The 18,578-nt window shown below is 45.5% G+C and overlaps 3 protein-coding genes across 4 annotated transcripts in view; all 3 read right to left on the reverse strand.

Moving 5' to 3' along the window:
- LOC142256290 (C3a anaphylatoxin chemotactic receptor-like) overlaps nucleotides 1-8,069 on the reverse strand; it is a 33,472-nt gene extending 25,403 nt beyond the window's left edge. The window contains exon 1 of the mRNA XM_075327906.1: nucleotides 7,288-8,069. The gene's annotated coding sequence lies outside the window, so the exon portion shown is untranslated. The remainder of the gene's footprint in view (nucleotides 1-7,287) is intronic.
- Nucleotides 1-18,578, reverse strand: part of LOC142256814 (C3a anaphylatoxin chemotactic receptor-like) — a 450,349-nt gene that overhangs the window by 146,307 nt on the left and 285,464 nt on the right. The gene's annotated exons all lie outside the window — the stretch shown is intronic.
- LOC142256356 (C3a anaphylatoxin chemotactic receptor-like) overlaps nucleotides 11,141-18,578 on the reverse strand; it is a 19,642-nt gene continuing 12,204 nt past the window's right edge. Inside the window, exons 1-3 of one of the 2 annotated variants that reach the window (XM_075327989.1) lie at nucleotides 16,094-16,167; nucleotides 14,194-14,336; nucleotides 11,141-12,191 (exon numbers count right to left, since the gene is read on the reverse strand). In XM_075327989.1, coding sequence (XP_075184104.1) covers nucleotides 11,198-12,191; nucleotides 14,194-14,318 — 1,119 coding nt within the window. In that variant the 5' untranslated portion in view covers nucleotides 14,319-14,336; nucleotides 16,094-16,167 and the 3' untranslated portion in view covers nucleotides 11,141-11,197. Of the gene's footprint in view, nucleotides 12,192-14,193; nucleotides 14,337-16,093; nucleotides 16,168-18,578 lie in introns of those variants that run through there. The other variant, XM_075327990.1, reaches the window with a different exon arrangement.

Consider the following 18,578-nt stretch of genomic DNA (forward strand, 5'->3'; position numbering starts at 1 on the left):
GTGCCTACATTTTATATGCTCCCGAAGGTGCACAAGTCTCTCCTAAAACTAGTGATGAGCGAGTACTAAAAAGCTCGGGTGCTCGAAGCTCGGGCCGAGCCTCCCAAGATACTCGTGTACTCGGCCCGAGCAACGAGCCCAATGTTATCCTATGGGAGACCCGAGTATTTTTGTGAAATGACCTCCCGGCAGCATGGAGAAACCCTAAAAATGTCACAAAAGTCTCAGAAGAGTGCTCAAATGACATGGCAACAGCATGGGGAAGACCCCTTGAAGCATTTATCACTCAAAAGTCACAGCTGTGAACAATTTTGTCCGCGTTTTACGCCATTTTTACGGACTCACCAGAAAACCTTCCAAAATGACCCCAAAATGATTTTTCATGGCGGAAATGTTAAGGGCACATACCCAATAGTGAGATAGAGCTGGTGTATGTTACTTTTTGAGATCAATACATGAAAGATTTTACGTGAAAACATTGTGTGGCACTCCGATGTCCCTGAGAAGAGACGTACATGAAGGCCTCTTGAGTCTAATGTGCCCATTTTGAGGAAGTGAGTCTTTGTAGTATTTTCCTTTGCCAGGGCAGTCCTAAATTGTGAGGTTCACCAATGCCCCTGCATACAGACGTGCATGAGGGCCTCAAAACATTAAGTGTCCATTGTCAGGAAGTGGGTGTATTATAGTATAGCCCTTAGGCAGGGCAGCCAAAAATTGGGAGGCTCCACATTGTCCCTGGGTAGAGACGTGCATGATGGCCTTTAAACCTGAAGTGCCCATTGTAAGGAAGTGGGTCTATTTCAGTATAGCCCTTTGCCAGGGCAGCCAAAAATTGGGAGGCTCCACATTGTCCCTGGGTAGAGACGTGCATGAGGGCCTCAAAACATTAAGTGTCCATTTTAAGGAAGTGGGTGTATTTCAGTATAGCCCTTAGGCAGGGCAGCCAAAAATTGGGAGGCTCCACATTGTCCCTGGGTAGAGACGTGCATGATGGCCTTTAAACCTGAAGTGCCCATTGTAAGGAAGTGGGTCTATTTCAGTATAGCCCTTTGCCAGGGCAGCCAAAAATTGGGAGGCTCCACATTGTCCCTGGGTAGAGACGTGCATGAGGGCCTCAAAACATTAAGTGTCCATTTTAAGGAAGTGGGTGTATTATAGTATAGCCCTTAGGCAGGGCAGCCAAAAATTGGGAGGCTCCACATTGTCCCTGGATAGAGACGTGCATGATGGCCTTTAAACCTGAAGTGCCCATTGTAAGGAAGTGGGTCTATTTCAGTATAGCCCTTTGCCAGGGCAGCCAAAAATTGGGAGGCTCCACATTGTCCCTGGGTAGAGACGTGCATGAGGGCCTCAAAACATTAAGTGTCCATTTTAAGGAAGTGGGTGTATTATAGTATAGCCCTTAGGCAGGGCAGCCAAAAATTGGGAGGCTCCACATTGTCCCTGGATAGAGACGTGCATGATGGCCTTTAAACCTGAAGTGCCCATTGTAAGGAAGTGGGTCTATTTCAGTATAGCCCTTTGCCAGGGCAGCCAAAAATTGGGAGGCTCCACATTGTCCCTGGGTAGAGACGTGCATGAGGGCCTCAAAACATTAAGTGTCCATTTTAAGGAAGTGGGTGTATTTCAGTATAGCCCTTAGGCAGGGCAGCCAAAAATTGGGAGGCTACACGTTGTCCCTGGGTAGAGACGTGCATGAGGGCCTCAAAACATTGTTCCCATTGCAAAGGAGCGGGTCTCCTGTCGTTGTAATGTCCATTCTGCAAAGAATGGGCGAAAAAATTTACCACTGGGGGTATACCTGAAACAAAGACCTAACTATTGTAACGGTCATCATGATGGCGCATGAGGAGAAGGAGGAGCAGTCCAGCGATTATCCAAAGTCGAGAAGTGTACCCATGGGTGAGTGGAGGTACATGGCAAACTTTAAATTCCGCTCTCATTTGCTGGTGGTGTGGTGAAGTCTGGCCCAATCCAACCCTTGTTCATCTTTATCAGAGTCAGCCTGTCAGCATTTTCAGTTGACAGGCGGGTGCGTTTATCTGTAATGATTCCACCTGCGGCACTAAAAACACGCTCTGACAAAACGCTAGCAGCAGGGCAGGCCAGGACTTCCAAGGCGTAGAGAGCCAATTCATGCCACGTGTCCAGCTTGGATACCCAATAATTGTAAGGCACAGAGGAATGTCGGAGTACAGTTGTTCGATCTGCAAGGTACTCCTTCAGCATCTGGGCAAACTTAGGATTTCTTGTGGCACTACCCCGCACCTCAGGGGCTGTGGTACATGAGGGGCTGAGAAAACTGTCCCACATCTTAAAGACTGTTCCCCTACCTCTGGCGGATTGGACTTGTGCCTCTCTCGGCTGTACGCCTCGGTTGTCCACTGATTCCTGACCTATGCCGCTAGCGTTTTGTGAGGGGAATGCTTTGCCTACTTCCGTGAGTATGGCCTTCCGAAACTGCTGCATTTTGGTTGACCTCTCATCCACGGGAATAAGAGACAAAAAGTTCTCCTTGTAGCGTGGGTCTAACAGTGTTACCAACCAGTAATGATTGTCGGCCAAGATGTTCTTAACGCGAGGGTCACGAGACAGGCAGCTTACCATAAAGTCAGCCATGTGCGCCAGACTCTTAACAGCCAGGACTTCAGTAGCCTGACCAACAAGATGACTGAACATGCTGTCCTCCTCCTCCTCCTCCTCCTCCTCCTCCTCATCTACCCTGTCCTCTGGCCAGCCACGCTGAATCGAGGATATGACTGGTGTGCATGTCATATCCTCAATTTGGCCGGAGAGTTGCTCCATGTCTTCATCCTCCTCCTCGTCATAGTCCTCCACTGCACGTTGTGATGAGACGAGGCTGGGCTGTGTGTTATCACCCACACCCACTACTGTTTCTTGCTGCAACTCATCGCGCTCCGCCTGCAATGCATCATGTTTGTTTTTCAGCAGGGACCGTTTTAGAAGGCAGAGTAGCGGTATGGTGACGCTAATAATGGCGTCATCACCACTCACCATCTTGGTGGAGTCCTCAAAGTTTTGGAGGATGGTACATAGGTCTGACATCCATCTCCACTCCTCAGGTGTTATGTGTGGAGTTTGACCCATTTCCCGACGGCTTAGGTGATGCAGGTACTCAACAACTGCCCTCTTCTGCTCACATATCCTGACCAACATGTGCAGAGTTGAATTCCAACGCGTGGGGACATCACACACCAGTCTGTGAGCCGGAAGATGCAAACGGCGCTGAACGCCGGCAAGGCCGGCTGAAGCAGTAGGTGACTTTCGAAAATGTGCAGACAGGCGGCGAACTTTTACCAGCAGATCAGACAGCTCTGGGTATGACTTTATAAACCGCTGAACCACGAGGTTGAGCACATGGGCCACGCATGGAACATGTGTCAGCTGGCCTCGCCTCAAAGCCGCCACCAGGTTCCGGCCATTGTCACAAACGACCTTTCCTGGCTTTAGGTTCAGAGGTGTGAGCCAGTGATCTGCCTGCTGTTTCAGAGCTGTCCACAGCTCTTCTGCATTGTGGGGTTTGTCACCTATGCAGATTAGCTTCAGCACAGCCTGTTGCCGCTTCGCCGAGGCAGTGCTGCAGTGCTTCCAGCTTGTGACTGGTGTGGAGGGCACAGTGGATGAGGATGCGCAGGAGGAGGAGGAGGCTGAAGAGCATGACATTCCGGAGCTGTAGAGTGTGGGTGAAACACTGACTGAGGTAGGGCCTGCAAACCTTGGTGTGGGAAGGACGTGTTCCGTCCCTCGCTCAGACTGGGTCCCAGCTTCCACAATATTAACCCAGTGTGCCGTCAACGAGATGTAGCGGCCTTGCCCACAAGCACTTGTCCACGTGTCTGTGGTTAGGTGGACTTTGGGTGAAACAGCGTTGTTCAGGGCACGTGTGATGTTTTGTGACACGTGGTTATGCAACGCGGGGACGGCACACCGGGAGAAATAGTGGCGGCTGGGGACCGAGTAACGTGGGACAGCTGCCGCCATCAGGTCACGGAATGCTTCTGTCTCCACCAGCCTAAAAGGCAACATTTCCAGCGCAAGCAGTCGCGAAATGTTAGCATTTAGAACTGTGGCATGTGGGGTGTTGGCAGTGTATTTGCGCCTGCGTTCAAAGGTTTGCTCAATGGATAACTGAACGCTGCGCTGGGACAAGGACGTGCTTGATGATGGTGTTCTTTCTGCGTAGGCAACTGCAGGTGCAGGAGTGGAGGAGGCTTGTTCGCAGGCAGCATGGACAGAGGATTGGCTCGCATGCACAACCAGCGAAGACGTAGCAGTGACATCAGCAAGCACTGCTCCTCGACTCTGTTGTACTTCCCACAAAGTCGGGTGCTTGGCTGACATGTGCCTGATCATGCTGGTGGTGGTCAGGCTGCTAGTTTTGGTACCCCTGCTGATGCTGGCACGGCAGGTGTTGCAAATGGCCTTTTTTGAATCATCTGGATCCAACTTAAAAAACTGCCAGACTCGTGAAGACCTAACATTTGTACAGGCACCTTGTGTCGTCGTGTTGTTACGGGGAACGGTTGCCTGACTTCTGCCTGGGGCCACCACCCTGCTTCTTACTGCCTGTTGTGATGCTACGCCTCCCTCCCCCTGTGCACTGCTGTCCTCGCTCTGCATATCCTCCTGCCAGGTTGGGTCAGTTACTGGATCATCCACCACGTCGTCTTCCTCTTCCGCACCCTGCTCCTCCTCCTGACTTGCTGACAATTGTGTCTCATCATCGTCCACCACTTGTTGAGACACGTTGCCAACTTCGTGAGAACGTGGCTGCTCAAATATTTGGCTATCTGTACAGACGATCTCCTCATGACCCACTTCAATATGAGCTGGCGAGAGGCCAGAATGTGTGAATGGAAACGTGAACAGCTCTTCCGAGTGTCCAAGTGTGGGATCATTAATGTCCGAGGAGGACGTGTACTCAGCCTGGTGGTAGGAAGGAGGATCAGGTTCAGAAATGTGCGGTGCAGTATCACGGCTACTGACACTTGACCGTGTGGAAGACAGAGTGTTTGTGGTGGTGCCAATCTGACTGGAAGCATTATCCGCTATCCAACTAACAACCTGTTGACACTGGTCTTGGTTCAAGAGCGGTGTACTGCTGCGGTCCCCAAGAATTTGGGACAGGACGTGCGAGCGACTAGATGTGGCCCTTTGTTGTGGCGAAATTAGAGCTTGCCCACGACCTCGGCCTCTGCCTGCACCACCATCACGTCCACTTCCTTGTTCCTTGCCAATGCCCTTGCGCATTTTGCAATGCTGTGCACTGCTGACGTGTATATTCACTACTTGTGCGTTATATCAAAGTTTCTGGAAATTGCACACAAGTGCACCTGTACGCTGCCACCAACAGGCACACACGTGCGGTTTTAAAAACCAAGCACGGACGCAATAATAACCTAACACAGGTTTTAGGAGCAAAAATTAAGAACTCTGACACTATCAGCCACTGCTGACTGACGTGTATTATACACTACACTTGTGCGTTCTATAATAGTTTGGTAAACGCACACCAGTGCACCTGTACGCTGCCACCAACAGGCACACACGTGCGGTTTTAAAAACCAAGCACGGACGCAATAATAACCTAACACAGGTTTTAGGAGCAAAAATTAAGAACTCTGACACTATCAGCCACTGCTGACTGACGTGTATTATACACTACACTTGTGCGTTCTATAATAGTTTGGTAAACGCACACCAGTGCACCTGTACGCTGCCACCAACAGGCACACACGTGCGGTTTTAAAAACCAAGCACGGACGCAATAATAACCTAACACAGGTTTTAGGAGCAAAAATTAAGAACTCTGACACTATCAGCCACTGCTGACTGACGTGTATTATACACTACACTTGTGCGTTCTATAATAGTTTGGTAAACGCACACCAGTGCACCTGTACGCTGCCACCAACAGGCACACACGTGCGGTTTTAAAAACCAAGCACGGACGCAATAATAACCTACTAACAGGTTTTTTTGGGGAGCGACAATTACAGTACAGACAAGTCAGACACTATCTGGACTGTTTTACACTGTGTACACCAGCCCCAGATATGAAGGCTGGTATACGGTCACCACTACCCTGCCTGCCTGCCTGCCTGTATACTGCTACAATAGTCCTGACAAGGACTCTTTTGGTCACTAGCCTGTATTCAGACCTGGCTATACCCTGCCTGTATATAGCAACAATAGTCCTGAGAAGGACTCTGCTACTGTACGCCGACCTGGCTATACCCTGCCTGCCTGTATACAACTAGAATAGTCCTGAGAAGGACTTTTGGTCACACTGTTTGCAGCCCTGCAACTGAAAAAGCTATAAAGGGCCGCAAAGCTTTCCCTGAATCAGCGACACTCTCCCTACACTCACTGTCAGAATAGCTGTGAGCAGAGCACAGCGCGCCGGCCGATATAAAGGCTCGGTGACGCTGTGCAGGCCGGCCAATCACTGCAATTCCACAACTAACAGGGCTGTGGCATTGCAGTGGTCTGCCAGCCAATCCCTGCATGAGGGCTGGCTCTCAAAAGAGCGCCAACATGCAGAAATGAAGACCACGAGTAAAGCACGAGTATCGCGAGATTACTCGGTCCCCGCCGAGCAGCCCGAGTACAGTGATACTCGTGCGAGTACCGAGTAGTGACAAGCATGCTCGCTCATCACTACCTAAAACCACCTGGGAGACCAATTGTGGCTGGGATCGGGAGCATATTTGAACAGCTATGCTCTTACCTGGACTTTTATTTGCAGCCCTTTGCTCTTCGCCTTGAATCATATGTCAGAGACTCCACGGACCTTATTTTACAACTTGAGGAATTGAACATCCCCGAAGGTACCATTTTAGTCACCATGGATATAGAATCTCTGTATACCAGTATATCGCATGACCTGGGTATGGGGGCAGTCTCCTACTTCCTGTTTGAACAGAGCACAGGTACTAGAGACCATGATGAATTTCTTTTGAATTTGCTCTCCCTGGTCCTCAACCTGAATTATTTTGTTTTTGACAGAATTTTTTACAAACAGGTGTCAGGAACTGCAATGGGGGCACGCTGTGCCCCATCCTATGCCAACATTTATTTGGGTTGGTGGGAGGAGACCAAAGTGAGAAATATGCCCGCCTATCAAAAACATGTCTTTAAATGGTTTCGGTATCTGGACGATGTTCTAATGCTGTGGACAGGTTCGTGGGAAGAATGTGAGGAGTTTATCTCCGAACTTAATAACAATATGTTTAACATCTACCTAACATCATTTTTGTCACTTACCTCAGTAGATTTTTTGGATTTAAAACTTTCCCTGGAGGACTCAAGGATTGCCACGGATTTGTTTAGAAAGCTGACTTCAACGAACCGCTTTTTACACTACAGCAGTTTCCACCCAGAACACCTTCGAAGGGGGATTCCGAAAGGCCAATTTTTGCGTCTTCGAAGAAACTGTAGCAATAATGTGGAATTTCGTGAACAATCAAGGGAGTTGACGAAACGGTTCCAAGCAAGGGGATACCCTAAAAAGGTAATTTCTCGGGCCTTCCAGTCTGCAACTGTGAAAGAGAGAAAGGAGATTCTGACTAAGGGTAGAGAGCAGAAGAGCATGTACAGTGATATTGGAGTGGTCACAACCTTCAATAATCAATGGTCAGATCTACGAGGGATCTTGAAGAGGAATTGGGGAATTCTGCGGAGTGAATTGGCTTTACAGCCACACATTGCAGAGACCCCTCGGATAATTGCCAGGCGAGCTAGGAACCTCAGGGATGTACTATCGTCCAGTCATTTTTATAGACCCTCTAGAAAAACGGAGGGGGGTGGTTCTCTGGAGGGGTCCTTTCCCTGTGGTAACTGTAACATCTGTCCTCTGATGTTGGCAAAAGATCCTATTTTTCATAATATGTTCTCATCTCCACAGAAACCTAGAGGATATTTCAATTGCCGGACAAAAAATCTAATTTATGGCTTAATCTGCAGTTGCCCCAAGATATACGTGGGACAGACTGGACAAGAACTGAGGAGAAGAATTCAACAGCACATCTCCACTATTAATACAGCCAGAACGGACCTTGAGAAAGGCAGGACTCTCTCCTCGGTAGCAACACATTTTCTACAACACCATAATGGAAAAACATCTGGGATAAAGATTCTTGGACTAGAGGGTTTAAGGACTAATGTTAGAGGAGGAAATTTGACATTGGACTTGCTTAGACGGGAATCCACTTGGATTTATAATCTAAATAGTCTGGCACCTGGAGGATTAAATGAGGAGCTGCTGTTTACTGGTTTTTATAAACAGAGATAGTGCTTGTGTGGGCCTTCCCCCTTTTTTTCCCCCCCTTTCTCCCCCCCCCATTCGTGTTGGGTGGGGGGGGGGAGGACGGGCGGTGTTATCTAGTTATCCACATATGAGCATTGTGGGGCCTTAGGATGGGGGGCTGTGATTGTAAATTGGGGTATATATATGTGTGCCTACTATGGGTACCCTGTGCAGGAACAACTAGGGCTATGTAATCTGGCGTTATATGGGATACCCAGGGCTGTACTCTTTGGTGGTATATGATCCCTATTTATGGGTGAGGTGATAGGTATGTTGCCCTGTGTGTGATATGTATGTGGATATGTGCTTTTTTATGTGTACACATATATGGGTGCACATGCATTTGCATGTAGCTCTCTACATGGACTCCAAGGAGGTACAGCTTGTGGAGTATGGATTGCCTCCCTGTCCCTGTCCGCCTCGATCTCTTAATGATGCACTCCTATTAAAGCTATTATGACTTTGGGGATGTGCCCTATTGTGGGTGAGATGAAGAGTATACTGCTCTGAGCGAGATATATATATGTGCATCCTGCGGTATGTGTACACACGTATGGATGCATTTGCATATATTTTTGCAGCCTCTTATGTGGATCCTTAAGAGGTATAAGTTGTGGAGGATGGACTGTCTCCCTGTCCTAGTCAGTTTCGATCTTATAATACATCTATATCAAATCTATTATGCTCTTCAAAATACGTCTCTCTCTATGGCGGCCGCCATCTTTTTGGAGTCCCGCGCATGCGCGGTACTCCGTTTTCTAATACTTCCTTTTTATATGATCTCGCGCATGCGCAGTAGCTATTTCCGGGACGCCGGGAGCCTTTGAGGCGCGCAATTTTGAAAACATCACAGCTGATATCCGGATCTCAAGGTATTTAAAACCTGTACCTTGTGGATACAGGGAACCCACCCCTGATGAAGTCACCCCAGTAGGTGACGATACGCGTGGGGATTATACCCACTGCTACTTTATCTCTATGGGTAATTTGACAATGGTTGGTGTTTAGATATCTACAGGTTATTTATATGGGAAACCTTGGTTGGGGATTTTTTCCGGAGTCCCATATGGTTTCAATTGTGGCTTTATACTATGTAACCACATATATATATATATATGTGAAATATGCTTTGGGTACCAATTCCATCTTGCAATTGTATATGACCTTGCAAATTACAATATGTTCCTTGTACCATTTATTATTCTATGTGGTTTTGTATGGTATATATGTAATATTGTTATCTAAACGGGTTATATACATTGTAATACCCTGTGCCACACCATTGTTTTTCCCTTGGGTAGCAGGGGTTTCCAAAACCTCAACGGAGGATTGGATCAGTAGATACATATGGCTGTTTGCCTTTTAATTGGTTTTAGTAGTGTGTATTCCTGCGTCCTATGTCATACACACAGGCTGGTATTGAGGTCCTCATTATTCAGGATCTATGTTTCATTGATGTCTTATTTTTTTTGTGTCTCGACCTGACAATTTTAATGGTATCATTTTTGCACAGATGCTACGTTATGATCACCTGTTATTGCAATTTGTGCAAAATTTGTGGTGACCAGAAAATGTAATTTTGGCTTTTGGAATTTTTTTGCCTCTTTGCTGCTTACCAATCAGATTAATTGATTCTATATTTTGATAGATTGGGCATTTCTTAATGCAGCAATACCAAATGTGTGTATATTTTTTATTTTTTAATCCTTTAACTTTTAATGGTACGAATAGGGGTGATTTAAATTTTAGGTTTTTTTTTTTTTTTAATTTTTAAAACTTTTTTTTACTTTTTTTATTTTACTAGTCCCCCTTAGGGACTATAAGAATCAGCAGACTGATCGCTGTTTCATTTCTGTTGATCACAGCTACGCAGCTCAGATCACCATAAATGCTCATCTCTTGTAACAGCGGCTGATTTGCCGGCTGTTAGAGGAAGTGAGTGATAATAGCACACGGGTCATTACATGACCTTGTGCTACCATGGCAATCATTAGTTCCTCATGATCACATCACGGGGCTTCCGATCGTGGTGAGCAAGTCTGCATTACCAGCTGCGGGCATTTAAATTGTTCTGTCACATTTTGACAGCGCAATTAAAGGGGTTAACAGGCATGCTGGATCACAGATCCACCTGCGCCTGCTAGGCTTTTCAAATCTGCTGACATGTGCAGGAATCAATGCCAGCTCACCGCAGTATCCGGACGTGATTACCCCTTGATGATTTAGAACGTACCGTTACATCCTCGATTGTTAAAGAGAAGCTGTCACCACTTTTTTTTATCCCATAAGCTGTAGCCACCTCCACCGGGCTCTTATATACAGCATTCTAACATGCTGTATATAAGAGCCAAGGCTGCTGTGAGAACATAAAAAACACTTTAGAATACTTACCTAACGGTCGCGCGGTTGGCCATATGGGCATCTTCATTGTCTGGTGCCGGCGCTGCATCTTTTGGCCATTTTTGTTCTCCTTCTCAAGCCACGGTGCATGACACGTCCGACGTCATACACACTCATCGGCATTCAGGTCCTGAGCAGGTGCTCTTTGATCTGCTCTGAGCAGGGCAGATCAAAGTATTGTAGTGTGCCTGCGCAGGACCGGCGAGTGTGTATGACATAGATGCGTCATGCACACAGGAGTCAGAAGGAGGACAAAGATGGCCGAAAGAGGAGGCGCCGGCACTTGAGGACAGAGATACCCATATGGGCAACCGACGACCGTTAGGTAAGTATTATAAAGTGTTTTTTATGTTCTCACAGCGGCCTGGGCTCTTATATACAGCATGTTAGAATGCGGTATATAAGATCCCGGTGGTGGTGGCCGCAGCTTATACGCCAAAAAAGTGGTGATAGGTTCCCTTTAAAGGTTTAACCATCTGTACTACCAATATGTTCACAGTCCTCTTGTTTCCTGCATGATGGGTCAGTAGGATTTTCACCTAAGGCTCTTTCTAGTCTTGAGGGGATGGATCGGAAGAAACTTTGTTGGAAATCTTGGTTCATGAAAACATAAATGATTGGATTGATGCAACTATTAAGACAAGCCAGATTTAGAACAATAATATTTAAAATATGAAAATTTATGAAATCTCCAACATACCAGGGTGTTAATGGCCAGATATAGTATGGAGACCAGCAGATAAAGAAACCCAATATAACAGCGGTGATGATCCTGGAGGATCTCTGAGATCTCTGGGATCTCTTACTTTTTCTAAGTTTAAAAAAAATGGTGACATAAGAGGTGACGATGATGAGAAAAGGGATCACAAATATTATAAAAGACATGATCAGTCTAATTTTGCTTCTTATCCTAGAAAGAGAGATATACGTATAATTATCAATTATGCACCATTCGGTTATATCATATGAAGAAGATCTAATTGAAAAAAGCATAAAACTAATCACAACTAACCAAAAAACCCAAATTATTCCTGCAGAGATTCTCACCAGTTTGCATGTTCTGTGAACTTTGGCCCAAAATGGCCAAATGACGGACACCCAGCGGTCAATACTCATGGCCGTCAGGAGGAAAACACTGGTGTTCATGTTTAAACTCAGCAAAAAAATGCTCGAAATGCAAAAAATAAATAGTGAGTCTTTAGAAGGGACAGTCCATTGTGCAATTCTCAGAGGCAGAGAGGCACAGCACAGGAAGTCCGCGATGGCCAGGTGGAGGAACCAGACGGCACTGACTGTCTTCTTCATCCTGAATCCGGTAATCCAGATGACTAATCCATTACCAATTGTCCCCAGAGCAAAAATGATGATGTATAAGGTAATTGACACCTTCTGTATAATGGACAAACCAGGAAAATGACTTTCAGAATCTGGGTCACTTGTCTTGTTGTATTCATAAGATGACCTAAGAAGACATTGTAGGGTGGAAGTTAGACTCATGGTTGAGTAGCTTCATAAAGATCTAATTTACATACAGAGGTTTACTGTACATCAATGATAGAAGCTGAAACCAAATTGAGATCGTCTTGTGTTGCTATATTACATGGCCGTAATTCTCCATCCAAGAACAGGAGGTCAAAGAGTTGACTAGTCCTCCACTTTGATTTATGTTGCCTAATTTTTCAATTTTTGGAAGAGTAGGAAACTTATACAGGTTATGATTAGGGATGTGTGGACCCAAGGATATTCAGGTTTGGCAAGTTCGATTGAACTCTAGACCAAAGTTCAGTTATGGTACCAGAACTGTACCCAAACTTGACCCCCAAACTTCATAGAAATGAATGGGGGCCCAAACTTTTGTGATTATTACAACTGTCATCAACCTTGACCCCTTCGGTCAGTCGCTTGGGTTCGCCCATCCTTAGTTATGATAACAATCTGCAACTCTTGTTACATAACATCCATTTGTCTTAAGGGTGCTTTACACGTTGCGACAACGCTAACGATATATCATCTGAGTCACGTCGTTAGTGACGCACATCCGGCATCGTTAGCGACATCGCAGTGCGTGACACCAAGGAACGATGATCAACGACCGCAAAAACATCAAAAATTGTTGACCGTTGACACATCCCTCCTTTTCAGAATTTCGTTGGCGATGCATGCCGCTGGTTGTTCGTCGTTCCTACAGCATCACACATCGCTATGTGTGACACTGCAGGAACGACGAACATCTCCTTACTTGCGTCCACCGGCAATGAGGAAGAAAGGAGGTGGGCGGCATGTTCCGGCCGCTCATCTCCGCCCCTCCTCTGCTATTGGGCGGCCGCTTAGTGACTCCGCTGTGACGCCGAAAGAACCTCCCCCTTAAAGGAGAGATTGTTCGGTGTCTCCAGCGGCGTCGCTAAGCAGGTATGTGCGATATTGTTCGCTACGGCAGCGATCACCCCCATGACGAAACAGTGACGTGGGCGGGTGCTATTGCGCACGACATCGCTAGCTATCGCTAGTGATGTCGCAGCGTGTAGAGCACCCTTTTGTTTTTCCAACAACTCTAACTTTAGGAAGGGTCCAAAATTCCCCATCCTCAATCACTCCTGATCTTTGTTTTATACTCTCCGTTAGCAAATAGATTGTTCAGAATAAGAAAATATTAGCACATCTGAAAATGTGTATTTTATCAACTCTTTTAAATGTGTGCAGTTGAAACAATATACAGTTTGTATAAATTATGAGAAATATCCTGGAGAGGCTCACCTCTTATGGCTGTGAGGGTTACAACCACTAAGAACTCCTGTAGGCCTTTACAGAACACACATGGAGATCAAACAATATAATAGGAGAAATAGTTATTCTTCCGAGCAGCCACTCAGTCCAAACGATGTAGATCAAATATGATTTATTAGTCAATGCGTCATTACAGTATTCTTCATCAGGACAATCATATCATTTCTGATGAAGAAGTCTGTAATGACTTTGAAACGCATTGACTAATAAATCACATTTGATCTACATCGTTTCGACTTTGTGGCTGCTCGGAAGATTAACCCTTTCTCCTACTATATTGTTTGAGCTCCACGTGGGTTCTGCGTTGGTGTACAGGTATTTTTGATGGTTGTGACTCTCACAAGCATAAGAGGTGAGCCTCTGCAGGATATTTCTCATAATTTATCATTGGATAGGACCCTATTTACATTTTCTCTTTCCTGCTGCATCTGAAATGTGTGCAGTTGGCTGATTTAGCCATATCTGACTCTCTCTGCGCCATCTTTTGCTAAAGAATACCTTTTGACGAAAGATGAGCAAACCCAAAATTCAGTGTTCAGCGTTAAGCGGGCTTTACACGCAACGACATCGCTAACGAAATGTCGTTGGGGTCACGGAATTCGTGACGCACATCAGGCCTCATTAGCAACGTCGTTGCGTGTGAAACACAGGAACGACCGTTAACGATCAAAATTACTTACCTAATCGTTGATCGTTGGCACGTCGTTCTAATCCCAAATATCGTTGCTGTTGCAGGACGCAAGTTGTTCGTCGTTCCTGCATCAGCACACATCGCTACGTGTAACACCGCAGGAACGGGGAACATCACAGTACCTGCGGCCACCTGCAATGAGGAAGGAAGGAGGTAGACGGGATGTTCGGCCTGCTCATCTTCGCCCTCCGCTTCTATTGGGCGGCCACTTAGTGACGTCGCTGTGACACCAAACAAACCTCCCTGTTGTGAATGTTAGTTATGTTTTGGCTGCTGGGAGGCTCCCTCTGGTGGCCAGGAATGGTTTGGACTTGGACCAGGTGTGTTGTGCAATGGGTGTTTCCTTTGCTAACTCTCTGCTTATTTAAATCCTGGTCTGATTACAGGCTGTTGCCGAATGTCAATTGTTCTTTGTATCTCCAGCCTGCTTCATCCTGCTCTACACCACATCTATCCCAGATAAGTGCTTGCTCTTTATTTATTGTCTGGTTCTTTTGCTTATCTGGGTTTGTCATTTGCTGTGGTTGTTTTAAAAAAAAAACTGTTTTCAGTTTATTTGCATGCAGGGATTTTTCCCCTCAGTGGTTTGTTGGGGAACTCCCTGCAGTTCTGTGTGGAGTATGGCTCCTTTGAGTCCATGTGTTTGTGGCTTGTTGAATTTGTTATGATTCTTGTTTTCTGTTCATTGGTATGATAAGGGCACCTGGTATAGGACGGAGTTCAGATCGTGCGATCTGAGGGCTTTTTGTACTATCAGGAAGTTGGTGTTTTGCAGGGTTTTTCTCTGGCCACCATCACTCCCTTTCCTGTCCTTTCCTATTTTAGTCAGCGGGGGCCTCACCTTTTGCTAATCCTATCATCTATCCGTGTATTGTGTTTTTCCTATATCACCGCAGTCTTTGAATGTGGGGGTTTGCTATTCTTGTCTATTTTCTGAGGCAGAGCGTTATTTATCTTTCCTACTTTTAGGATAGTTAGTTCTCCGGCTGGGTTGGCGGTGCACAGGATGTTAGTTCACCCCTTGGCTACTTCTAGTTGTGATGGTTAGTAAGGGGATGGCGGCCAGATTAGTTGCCAATGCTCTTGTCACCTTTTGCCAATGATTTGTGGTGGTCTTCCATGGTTCCGGATCATAAAACCTCCCCCTTAGAAAGGAGGCAGTTCGCCGGCCACAGCGAAGTCGCTAGGCAGGTAAGTATGTGTGATGGGTCCTAGCAATGTTGTGCGCCACGGGCAGCGATTTGCCCGTGACGCACAACTGACGGGGGCGGGTGCTTTAACTAGCGACATTGCTAGCGATGTTGCTGTGTGTAATGCCCACTTTAGTAGAGAACACCGACTTAACCAATAAAACAGAGTTCAGATTTTGAGTTTGGGTGCTTTACATATGCTGACAACTCAAGCGAGCATCGACTTGCTTGGGTACACTTGGTGCTTAACCCAGTGCCAGCCCTTTTCAGTGTTTGACCGGCTCGCACTGGGGGGAATAACAGCACAATCGGATGTAGTGTGCACAAACAAAAAAAAATGAAAAACCCCGGCCAACCGTTTTCCAGAAGTAATCTGTTTATGGATGACTGCATGTGGGTGGAAACCCAAACTGCCCAATTAGTGACTTTCATTGGTGTTCAGGTCAAGTCCGAATCCCAACCCAAGCATTCTCTAAAGTCCGTCTGAACCCACCGAACTTCTATAGATCTGCTCATGTCTACCTGTGACTTCCCAATAAATTACTGCTCTAAGAAAATCTATGTCTGGTTTCCATTATGCCTCACCACTGAGGCATAATGGAATATTATACGTAATCTAGGACATAGGTTCGGTTAAAGATATGAAAAAAAATTATAGGGAATTTATCTTTACTAATGAAATGAGGAATATAAACTTACTGGTTGTTGTCGTCCAGAGTTATATCATATAAGGTCGGATTTATATCAGCGGTGTCCATTCTGTCACTTAATCTGAAAGAAAATTGTGATTATTATGATTATTACTATTATGATTATTATTATTATTATTTTTATAAATCATCTATGAAACTATACTACACAATTCTTGATTTTCTGTTTAATTTTTTCATCCTTCAATCCAAGTCCTTTTCCATTCTCTGCTAGAATCTGATATATATTTACATATTTTAACCAAATTTTCTTTTACAATTTCATCCTTTTTTCTATTTCAGTGGCATAACAAAAGTTTGGAAATAGTACAGAATTTCTTCAGTTTTAGCTCAGTCCTATGTGTCTGTTTCTTCCTTTTTTAGCTTCTCATCTCAGCTCCTTTCACATTTTCCTTCCATAGTCTATAGGGCACTTTACACACAGCGACATTGCTAGCGATGTCGCTGGTGAAAGCACCCGCCCACGTCGGTTGTGCATCACGGGCAAATCGCTGCCCGTATTGCACAACATCGCTAAAACCCGTCACACATACTTACCTGCCTAGCAACGTCGCTGTGGTCTGCGAACCGCCTCCTTTCTAAGGGGGTGGTTCATGCGGCTTCACAGCGGCGTCAGTAAGCGGCCGCCCAATAGAAGCGGAGGGGCGGAGATGAGCGGCCGTAACATCCCACCCACCTGATTCCTTCCTCATTGTGGGCGGCCGCAGGTACGATGTAGTTCTTCGTTTCCGCAATGTCACACATAGCGATGTGTGCTGCCTCAGGAACGACGAACAATCTGCGTCTTGCAACAGCAACAATATTTGGGATTAGTACGACATGTCAATGATCAACGATTAGGTGAGTAATTTTGATCGTTTACGGTCATTCGTGCGTTTCAAACGCAACGACGTCGCTAACAAGGCTGGATGTGAGTCACGAATTCCGTGAGTCCAACGACATCTCGTTAGCGATGTTGTTGTGTGTAAAGCCCGCTTATTATTAATAATCTCTAGTCTCACTTGCCCTATAAATGGAGGACATCAAATTATCAAACCAGATATCTTGAGACTCTGTTGCAGGGGCGGACATTGAGAGCAAAGGGCCCTTGTGCAAGAATGGTATTTAGGCACCTCCTCCCTGAGCCTAAAAGTCCCCTCTGAGACACTAACAAAGGAAAGGTTGTTACCGAAAAACATCAGATTTACCAATCCATACTGCCCCCCCCATACTGTGCACTTCAACATATTTACCCCTACTTCTCCATACTATCCCTCCTACACTGCCACTTCTCCATACAATCTTCTCCTATATTCCCACTTATCCATACTGTCCCCTAGGGTACCACTCATCCACACTTTCCCCCAAGTTCTTACCTCTCCATACTATTTCCCCTTCATCATACTGTGCCCCCCATATTCCATATGGTCCACTCACCCAACGCTGCTTTCTGTCAGTGTCCCTCAGTGTGCACCTACAGTCTCTACCTCAAGTCGGTCATTGTCACCTCCGCGGCACAGCGTGATGCGGTAAGTAATGACGGCATTTAAGCATCACTGCTATGCACTGCATGCTGACAACAGCTCCAGGAATATAGCAGTGATGTTAAATTGCTGCCGGCCTATCAGAGACTAGTCTCTAACGCACGCAACCTTTGATATGCCGGTGGCCAGTAATTGTCTCTGCTATACGCTACATGCTGACATCACCGGACCACGCATAGCAATGCTATTTGATAGTGCAAAGGCCCATTCTAATGACCGCTGTTGTCAGCAGTACACCCCCTCTGTATCCAGCATGGGGGCACACCAAGGACTTAGGACAACAGGGGATCCCCCCTGTCCCACCAAGCCAGTAAAGCCCTGGTTGCAAGGGCTATCTATATGTCCACCACTGCGCAGCTGGATAAGGAATATGGTGACTGATGACAAACAAAAATATTGTGGCAGGAAATGTTGGAAAATATAATGTATTGACTGTTCTGTTCAAATGTTTATTATTAATAATAATAATAATAATAATAATAATAATAAAAAACAGATAAATAGATCGATACATAGATAATAAAAGGATAGATAGATAGATAGATAGAGGGATAGATAGATAGATAGATAATAAAAGGATAGATAGATAGATAGATAGATAGATAGATAGATAGAGGGATAGATAGATAGATAGAGGGATAGATAGAGGGATAGATAGATAGATAGATAGATAGATAGATAGATAGATAGATAGAGGGATAGATAAATAGATAGATAGATAGATAGATAGATAGATAGATAGATAGATAGAGGGATAGATAGATAGATAGATAGATAGATAGATAGATAGATAGATAGATAGATAGATAGATAGATAGATAGATAGATAGAGGGATAGATAGATAGATAGATAGATAGATAGATAGATAGATAAAGGGATCGATAGATAGATAGATAGATAGATAGATAGATAGATAGATAGATAGATAGATAGAGGGATAGATAGATAGA

This window comes from Anomaloglossus baeobatrachus, chromosome 11 (genome assembly GCF_048569485.1).
Source record: "Anomaloglossus baeobatrachus isolate aAnoBae1 chromosome 11, aAnoBae1.hap1, whole genome shotgun sequence".
In the NCBI taxonomy this organism is placed as follows: domain Eukaryota; kingdom Metazoa; phylum Chordata; class Amphibia; order Anura; family Aromobatidae; genus Anomaloglossus; species Anomaloglossus baeobatrachus.